At 33.3% G+C, this 10,581-nt stretch overlaps 1 protein-coding gene across 2 annotated transcripts in view; it reads right to left on the bottom strand.

Moving 5' to 3' along the window:
• Positions 1-1,621: 1,621 nt before the first annotated feature.
• Positions 1,622-10,581, bottom strand: part of acer2 (alkaline ceramidase 2) — a 13,892-nt gene continuing 4,932 nt past the window's right edge. Inside the window, exons 3-6 of one of the 2 annotated variants that reach the window (XM_016490643.1) lie at positions 9,431-9,572; positions 6,844-6,981; positions 3,178-3,315; positions 1,622-2,164 (exon numbers count right to left, since the gene is read on the bottom strand). In XM_016490643.1, coding sequence (XP_016346129.1) covers positions 1,978-2,164; positions 3,178-3,315; positions 6,844-6,981; positions 9,431-9,572 — 605 coding nt within the window. In that variant the 3' untranslated portion in view covers positions 1,622-1,977. The remainder of the gene's footprint in view (positions 2,165-3,177; positions 3,316-6,843; positions 6,982-9,430; positions 9,573-10,581) is intronic. The other variant, XM_016490644.1, reaches the window with a different exon arrangement.

The following is a 10,581-nucleotide window of genomic DNA, read 5'->3' as shown; positions in this document are numbered from 1 at the left end:
TCTCTCTCTCTCTCTCACTCACTCTCTCTCTCTCTCTCTCTCTCTCTCTCTCTCTCTCTCTCTCTCACACACACATTCTCTCTCTCACACATATCTTATAGCCATTGCATTGGCTTACAGTACATATTGTGCATTGCATGAGCAGAAAGTTACACAAAAATACAAAATCAAACTGCTTTAGAAAAATACAGCTCTGGATGAGTGGCGAAGCATTAAGAAACTCAGGTGATGTTCAGTTTCTCTTTGAAATACTGATGCAATTTTGTGGCATAGGAAGAAAGCAGCATGAATGTGTCATTGGTGTACAAACCACAGCTGAATCTGTGCTTTTATTGCATACTATACACAAGGTTTTTGGTATTTGGATAAATCATTGTTCTGTTTTGCAATGATCAAATGATCAACGGCAATCTGTTCTTTGACAAGTGAAGATACAAACTGCAAAAATCCTTTAAAGTGTAAAAATAAAGGAAAGAATTGAGAAAGCATTAGGCTATATATAGATATAAACATTGTTTTTTGTGTGAAGACATTCAGAAAAGCAAGGACAAACTTTCTTTCTCAAGGGAGATTTCCTGTACATTCAGATCAGCAAACTATTGTCATGCAGTGTTTTAAAATCAGTCAAATACACTGCATTCATGTCACAGTAGTGCAACATAGTTCAGAATATCTAGAATCCAGTTTATGCTGCGTTAAATATAGACATCATAACTCAGTATAGAGGTAATAACCTCAATGTTTTTCCCTGACGGTGGAGATGACTGTGTGTCCTAAAACTTAAAATAAATCAATAGTACTTCAAATGATGTACCTTCACATGAGATCCTCCATATCGAAATTAATTAATTGCTAAATGAATGTTATGGAATAAATGCATGCGAACAGTGAAAACCTTTCCTTTTGTGTAAAGCTGCGTTCACACCAACAGGTGTCAGTATAAAGTCCAACACCTTTCTTACGTTAGCCAGTCAAACAATGAAAAATCACTTGGTGCAGCTTTTCATTTTAAATGTATACATTGTAAAAAAAAGGCAACTAGTAGTACTACTGTGAAATACCATGCTTTGTGTTAACAGTCATATAACGCTCATCTGTGGCTGAGCTGCCTCGTTACAGGTGCAGATTCATTTGAATGCACAAATAAACATTATCCTCATATTTGATTTCAGGCTCAATTGCTTTTAAATGTCCCCTTCCTTTTTTTATTTTAATATGTGAACTACCGCTTAGAACTTTTTTAATGTTTTTGACAGAAGTCTCTTATGCTCACTGAGTCTCTTACTCTTGATCAGATTTACAGTAAATATTATTACAATTTAATATAACTGTTCTCTACTTTAATATATTGTCAAATGTAATTTATTTCTGTGATCAAAGCTGAATTTCCAGCATCATTACTGCAGTCTTCAGTGTCACGTGATCTTCAGAAATCAGTATAATATGCTGATTTGCTGCTCAGTTAATTATCAGTTATTATTCTGGATTTTTTTTTTTAGATAAATAGAAAGTTCACAAGAACAGCATTTATTTGAAATATTTTGTAACATATTATATATAACGCATCCTTGCTCAATAAAAGTATTCATTTCTTTATTTTTTTTTAATTACCCTAAATTTCTGAATGGCAGTGCATCATGGTTTACACACAAATTTTAAGCAATAATATTTCACAATATTGCTGTTTTTACTGCATTTTTGATTAAATAAATGCAGCTTTGTTGAGCAGAAGAGACTTCTTTCAAAAACATAAAAATCTTTATTATATGAAACACCATGTAACGTTGTACCATGAAATCCTGCATCACACATTTTTTCCCCCCAAAGTAAACCGAAAGCTGATTTTGTGCTGTTAGGATACTAAATAACACTGACTGACCGTCATCCCTCCCCAAATGCAAAACCAGGATTCTCCTTCATGTGAAAGTCTATTACAAAGTGCACTGAAGTGTAGTCGGACACCTTAGCAAGCACAGCTTAAGTCACCTTAATAGAGGGCTTCCTGTGCACACACAGAAGAGTGACGTACGGCACCCCGATAAAAGCCCATTTCTCGCTGGGCCAGAATCTGACGACGGGCCCCTGCTCTGGAGCCTCTGACGCCGCGTCAAAATAAGCGAAGCACACACATCCCAGATAAGACGCCAGGCAGATGAGGATATGCCTGAACACACGGATAAAGAGGAACATGTAGAGCAAATAATATCACAATAATCACAAAACAAGCAATTATTGACATTTCTGCAATGGATATTAGCCCACAAATGTGAACAGAGAGAAACTTTGTACAGTAATATGAGCCACAGTGTTTCTAATTTAATGTTTACGCTTTCAGAATTTCCATTTTTTGGCAAATTATCAATTTCAATGTGGAATTTTTTTTTTTACAATAATTGAAAAAAAAGTACTTCGGGATGAAGAAAACATGGACTGGTATTAAAGTTTTATTAAAAGTGCTTTCAGATTCAACCGGATTAGTAACTGTAATAACTTACAAACGTCTTTTGAGCCGAATCCCATAAAATATATACTTTACTAAAAATATAAAATACTTCAATGTACCCCTGCAATTTTAAGTTAAGATTTCAATACTTTACGGTCACATTCACAGTTAATGTTATTTTAGTATCACTGATATACTAGTTTTTGTTAATATTTTGAATTCGATTTTATTTTGATATTGTCTGTTTTCTCTTTCATTTTAGTTAAAGTTTTAGGAATTTTGTTGTGAGTTTGTCTCATTTTTATTATTTTATACATTTCTATATAATTGTTATTTATTGGTTTTAGTTATTATAGTACTTAAAGTTAAACTAAACAAAAATGAGAAATGCTGGAATAATTTTGATTAAAATATTTTACTGTATTTTAGTTCACATTTTATTTCAAGCAACGGAAATGTTTTTATGGTTTTAGTTTTAGTTGTACTTTAGTTTTAGTGGTCACATGAAATGCAGGTAAACAAATAAAATATCCTTTTTTCACTCTTTTACTTTAATGTCTTCATGTTTTTGTGTTGAAAATTCTCAAATTATTTTTAATTTTAGCGATTTCGTTAATTATTAGCTCACGAACCCCAGTTTGGGAAACCTGCCCAGTAGTAGAAGTACATTGAGTGGGTATTGTATTAAAAGCAATGTGTTCACTAGATGCTGTATGTTGAGTGCACTTGATTACCAGGCACAGTGTAGATACGGGAAGTTGACGGATGACCACATCTCACAGAAAATGCGATCACTGATCCAACACACGAGCGCCAGAGTCCACCACAGACCCGAGAGCAGACCCAGCTTAAACACACGCAGGTTATCACACCTACACACACACACACACACAACTCATGACGTGTAAAATAAAAAAATTAAATAAAAATAATAATAATAATAATTAAAAAAATAAAAATAAAATTGAAATAAAATATAAAGTTAACTGAAATAAAAGTTTGTTTATTTATATTTTATTTAATTCCAGCTAACTGCCAAACCAACATTGCTCATTTTTATTTAGTTTAACAATTAAATGCAGTTCTAATAACTAAATAATAAATAACTAAATACATGATAACTACAACTTAAAAAATAAAAATGAATAAAAAACCATGACATTAATAAAAGAATGAAACTGACAAAAACACAACAAAATGACTAAAACTTTAACTAAAATTATAATGAAAACCGAAAATATAGAAATAAAAAGATTAAAAAAATATGTTACTTTATCATTGAAATACTATGAAAATTTGTATTAATATTTTGAATCTTTTTTTATTTTGATATTTTCCACTTTCATTTTAGCTGAAGTTTTAGTTATTTGTTTTGTTTTTGTCATTTTTAGTCATTTTATTTTTTTTATATACATGTCTACACAGTTTTTATTAATTTTTACTTCAGTTTTAGTTAATTGAGTACATCACGTTAATCTAAATTAAAATTAGAAATGTTTCAGTTAACATTTATTTTATTTCAAGTAACAAAAATGTTTTATGCCTTTAATTTCATTTTTAGTTAGCTATAATAATCCTGATATCAATGCTATAATGCTAAAATAACATGCATAACATCACACGGCACGGCTTGTTGAGGAGAGATTGTGTACCGCAGCTGCTACTTTTATAAGTGATTGCACTTATGATTATCTCTAGTTCATGTGATTTAGCACTGGATAGACGTCCAACAGACTGTCAGCTTGACATGAAATAACTGTAAACGATGTTGTTCCATTCGAGAGAGATGTTAGTCACGATTCTGACAGGAGCGGCACCCGGTGTGGTCTTCTCGTCTTCACCACATCTAGATGCCTAAATGCATTGAGTTGCTGCCATGTGATTGGCTGATTAGCAATTTGTGTTACCAAGCAATTGAACAGATGTACCTAATAAAGTGGCCGGTGAGTGTATGTGACCCTGGAGCACAAAAGCACTCTTAAGTCGCTGGGGTATATTTGTAGCAATAGCCAAAAATACACTGTATGGGTCAAAATTATCCATTTTTCTTTTATGCCAAAAATCATTAGGATATAAAGTAAAGATCATGTTCCATGAAGATATTTTGTAAATTTCCTACCGTAAATATATCAACACTTAATTTTTGATTAGTAATATGCATGGTGTAAGAAAAAGTGATGAGGACGATGAAGTCGGAATGAACCCAGAATATCCTAAACTCAAACCTTTTATACAGTTACAGTTTACTACCCTTAATGTAAATGAAGTTGCTCCTGTTGTAACAGCTGTGGTCTGTATGTTAATTAAGTTCTGACACCCCTTTGTCTGAGGTGTCCCACACCTGCTCCCATTCTACAAGTGGTCACCATTTGCTCATGATGTGATCATCCCAAATGATCTACAAACAACATAACTGTTGACTTTCTTCTTCTCTATAATAATTAAGCCATTTTGGGAAATGAGCATGATCAAACATATATTGTGGAGTGGAATCTGGGTCGGGGCAGACTATAGATTCTTACAATGGCTAAGAACTTCATTTGGACAACTTTAAAGGTGATTTTCTCAATATTTAGATTTTTTTGCACCCTCAAATTTTCATATAGTTGTATCTCAGCCAAATATCGTCTCGATCCTAACAAACCATACATCAATGGAAAGCTTATTTATTCAGCTTTCAGATGGTGTATAAATCTCAATTTCAAAAAATTGACACTTAAGACTGGTTTTGTGGTCCAGGGCCAAATATATACATATACATACATACACACACACACACACACACACACGCACCGTTTCACTTCCTGTAAACAGCGATAAGTTTAACTCTGTGCTCAGAGTTGTTAGTCACGTGTTAGTCCGAGTTAGTTCTTACTAAGCACACAGTGATCCACTGTAAATAATCAAACAACAAACTCAAACTACAAACACACATGGTTTGCTGTAAGATAAAGCTCATCCAACTGGACTGAACGCAGAGAGACGCGCTATCAGGAAAACCACAGCCCGCTTCTTCCTCTACAGAGCAAACAAATGAACTCTAAGCACAGTTCATGGGATTTCAAGCACGTGTGCTGACGAACAAACGTCACACTGACTCTCACTGAGCACAGAAAGTATGAGAATTATGTTTCAGGACGAACACACTGTCTGCTTAGTTTACTTTACTCGTCTTAAAACTACCTACAAGAGTTTCTTGAGAGAAAGGCTTATCTATGGGGGTAGAATTGTTGCTTAATTCCAAATAAATAGATTATGATCCACAAATAAATGTAAAGAGATGAACAAAAATTAAACATAAAATTAAAAATGAATCATACTTATCCATCAGTAAATGCCGTAAGTTTAATTGACAGTTTGAAACTATGTGTACTTCCTGTACACAAACTGTACTTGTAGATAATACAATATTAATGAAATAAAAGGCCACTTAAGTGACGCTTTCGTGACTGTTTCTTAACACGTTTTAAATACACTTTTAAAAAGTGCACTTTGTAATAATGTCAAATTTAATTTTAGGTTACTTTATTTTAAGGTGTCCTTGTTACAGTGTAATTATACATTTAAGTACTGAGTAATATTAATTAACTACATGCACTTACTAGGATTAGGGTTTGGCTTAGGGTTACTTGCATGTAATTATGCATCATTTATTGTTATTATAATAGTAAGAACATGTGACGTGTGACAAAGACACCTTAAAATAGTGTTACCAAATTTTACTTTACATTTAAGTACATTTAAATCATTATATTTTAATAATCTTTTGTAATACTTTTAAAGAAGTGCAATTATTTTGATGTGTTGACTAACATACTAAAGCACATAAAGTACTTGATTATAATTTTAACTGTAGTGTGTTTTTGACACTGTTTAAAATTAATTTTTAAATGTACAAATTGTTAAATGTAAGTTTTAAATGTACAAAATTGCAACTTGATCATTACAAATATATATAAATACATGACATACAATTAAAGCATGTTTTAGTTCACCACAAATGCTTATCAGTGCATTCAGCAGCACTTTAACCATATTTCAAAGACAGTTACATATAAAATCCTACTTAAGTGGGTCAAAAAGCACTCTAATGTTCAGCTAATTGCATGTAACGTGAACTTAAACTATACTACATTTCATTGAACTGTATTTAAGTGTCTGAAAACATTACATTCAGTTTGCACTTGAGTATATTCTTTTAAAGTATATTATTTCCATAATAAGCACTCTTTTTAAAAGTACACCTCTCCTCATCAAGCCACACAAAACATGAGAGATAAGTTAACTTTAGGCACAGCTAGTTTTACTTAGCTCTACTTTGAGGTTGGACACCATGGGATTTCCTATACATTGCATTAAATTTAGATTACAGGGGCATGTGCTTGTACACGAGCTCTGACCTCTTTAGCTCCGTGACGAGAAGAGCGGTGCACGGGATGCCCAGCGTCATGAGAGAGATGGAGTTTATCGCTGGCTTGATGAAGGCCAGACAGGTGGTGATCCCTGAGAGGACGCCGATGACCATTTTGAACCTCGATCTAGCGAAATACAAATACAAATGGAGCGTTGGTTTAACCACTGCACCAGTGGAACTTCATTGGAAAATTCCAGTTTTATACAGTATATCGTCACTTTTGATAAGAAACAAAGTCTCATCTTTCAAATTCTGTGCATTTTATCAGGAAATTCAAACAATAAATGCGTAGCGTGTAAAAAAAGTAGCATGACATGTCGCTGTATAAACGCCTCAGTTCTGGCGAGCATCCCTTCCTCTTTAATACTACAGTAGTTTTAACGTGAAATAAACATGAACGAACATCTCATGCCTCATGTAATCGCACAATCTGTGTTTCAACCGCGGAAAGACGTCAATAAAATGGCTTGTAAACAAAATGTCATGTGGCATTACATTTACCTTAGGCAAGTCATCAGTGTCCACAGCTCGTTAGCTCGAAATGAAGTCTATGGAAGAGCATTTATCAAAATATTAGACTAATATATTCATTATATCTTACTTTATCTGTTAGTGATGTCTTAGCCTAGTTATTTAACGTATGTTAATAATAAATCTGTTATGAAACAAGTTATGACAGCCACTGTGTGAATGAATATATTTTGACAATAAATAGAATTTTTTATAAATTAGAAGTTAATTTAAAAACTGCATTATGTGCAATTTATATGTTTGCATACATTTTTTTTTTTTTTTTTTAAGTTGAGTGTTGATTATTATATAAAAATAAATAGTAGTTGAATTTAAGTTTGGGCTCTGTTGTTAATTGTAACCTTATAGTGATGTAAAAGGGCTCCCTGTAGTTTAGAGGTAGATTTTTATCCCTAAGAAAATTTTAATTGTAATTAAATTCATTTAAAGAAAGAGCAATTTGTTCAGTAAACCACTGTTTAATATAAAATATTTTTCTGTACCGAAGCCATACCGAACCGTGACGTGACTTGTGTAAAAAAAAAACAACTTTGGAAAAGTTCTACTAACAAATGTAACAAAGTAGCCTGAACAAAGAATTTTTAGTTAGAGAAGAAAGTTTATTATTTTGTGTGAACCGAACAAAAATAATCTAAAAATGTCGCTAGCAAAAGTGGTTTTGTTTACCTTCCTCAGATACATACAACGTGTCCAAATGTTCTCCCAACTTTCCAAATTGAGTCATCTGAACAAACAATTTTTCATTGAACAATACTGCACAAGTTCCCAGCATGCATTGCAGCTTGAAAACATTTTATGTTAATGTTTGTTATATTAAAATATTATCATTGTTTTACATTTTACTGGCTTAAAGGGATAGTTCACCCAAAAAAGAAAATGTGATGTTTATCTGCTTACCCCCAGGGCATCCAAGATGTAGGTGACTTTGTTTCTTCAGTAGAACACAAATGAAGATTTTTAACTCAAACCTTTGCAGCCTGTCAGTCATATAATGGAAGTGAATGGGAATCACGGCTTTGAGAGTCAAAAAAACATACACAAACAAAACCAAATTAAACCCTGCGGCTCGTGACGATACACTGATGTGTAAAGACACGAAACGAACGAAACTGAACAGTATTTATATCGTTTTTTACCTCTGATATTCACTGCAATATCCAACATCCAGTGCGTGACGCGTGTATGTGCTCTGGCATAGTAGACATAGATAATATACGTAGATTCCCGCGCCCCATAGAAACACTGGATGTTGGACATTGCAGTGAAAATCAGAGGTAAAAAAAACGATATAAATACTGTTCAGTTTCTTGCACAGACTGATCGTTTCGTGTCTTTACACATCAATGTATCGTCACAAGCCGCAGGGTTTAATTTGGTTTTGTTTGTGTATGTTTTTTTGACTCTCAAAGCCGTGATTCCCATTCACTTCCATTATACGACTGACAGACTGCAACGGTTTGAGTTAAAAATCTTCGTTTGTGTTCTACTGAAGAAACAAAGTCACCTACATCTTGGATGCCCTGGGGGTAAGCAGATAAACATCACATTTTCTTTTTTGGGTGAACTATCCCTTTAATGTATGCAGCTGCTGCTGTTGTCGCTGCCAGTTAGCTGTCATATGGATCAGAGTTCATATTTTCACTGATTTAACATTTGTTGATCCTCACCATGTTTGAGAATCGTGTGCTGAGGTATACGTGCATCTCATTGCAACTTCTGGATTTAAAACATTTGTCTACCAGCATAAATGTCTGCCTTTAGTTTTAAGAGGCAGATAATGCTTTGAAAATAAACAAAGCTAAAAGAAAGAGGATTGCTAAAGAGGATTAGCATTGATAAATGCTAAATAATCTTTAGTTGATCTGACAGATCTTTTAAAATTCAATAGACTGACTATTAATCATTAGATATACTACAGTTTTTAAGTTGTCGGCTGCTAGTTTAGTTAACTTAAGTTGAGTGCAATAGGGTGCCTTATTTATTTTTTTTGAGTTAGGTCAACTTTTTTTGTTTTTTTTCCCAGTGTGGATATGTGAGCACACCTGTCTCTGCGGAACATCTTGGGCAGGTATCTCTTGGGAAACCACATGCCGATGGCACACATGAGCACCCACAGTATGGCCAGCTCGTCCAGCATCTGCCCCAGGAAGCTCAGCGTCGCATGGAAATACGTGGAGCCGATACCTGAAGGAGAACAGCAGGATCACATGCAAACTGAATTATAACATTACTACAGCAATCTGCATTGTTTTAAGCCTACTGCTAGGGCTGCATGATTAATTTGGGTCGCATTAATGTGCATTTGGAAACACAACATGCACTAACCATCTTCCCATACTTGGAATGAGAAGCACTTATCAACAAAAGAGAAGCGTTGTGGTTTTCCGTCAAAATAAAAGTCTGATGTTTTAACATTTGAAAATGAAGAAATGAAGACGGTATATATATATAAAGAGAAATGATGAACTCCTAACAGGTCCTCACTTTGTGTTAGGGGTCAATTTGGCCCACATATTTTTGTACAAAATTGTTATTATATTATATATTACAATATTGTTATGACTACTTGTAGAGACTATTTACACACTAAATAGCCTTCGCCTTTTTGTTATGGGTTTCTCACACTTCTTTTTATTGCTGTAACAGATTAGTAAATGAACTTGTTTTGGAGCTCAATTTTTAGTCTGTTAAAAAGTATTCCTTTCACACTTTTTTTATTTTATTTTTGAAAGTCAAAATAAATGTTCTCAAAAAGTTCTCAAATATTGTATAATTTTTAGCTACAATAAAAGTTTTTTTTTTTTTACCTGACTCTTTGCTGTTTTTTAAAGTGTTGTTTTTTGGCCAAAAGAAAACCAATTGGGGTCAATTTGACAGCATTTCCAAAATACATATACATATATATGCCTACTGCTAGGGCTGCATGATTAATTTGGGTCGCATTAATGTGCATTTGGAAACACAACATGCACTAACCATCTTCCCATACTTGGAATGAGAAGCACTTATCAACAAAAGAGAAGCGTTGTGGTTTTCCGTCAAAATAAAAGTCTGATGTTTTAACATTTGAAAATGAAGAAATGAAGACGGCCCTAAATATTAGTATTGTAATTTTATAGTTATAATGCATTATAATATATATATATATATATATATATATATATGATTTTTTTTTATATATATATAAAACCCA

Source organism: Sinocyclocheilus anshuiensis, unplaced genomic scaffold (assembly GCF_001515605.1).
Source record: "Sinocyclocheilus anshuiensis isolate Anshui unplaced genomic scaffold, SAMN03320099.WGS_v1.1 scaffold206, whole genome shotgun sequence".
Classification (NCBI taxonomy): Eukaryota; Metazoa; Chordata; class Actinopteri; order Cypriniformes; family Cyprinidae; genus Sinocyclocheilus; species Sinocyclocheilus anshuiensis.
The sequence above is the reverse complement of the archived record's forward strand: the minus strand, read 5'-3'. Positions and strand labels throughout refer to the sequence as shown.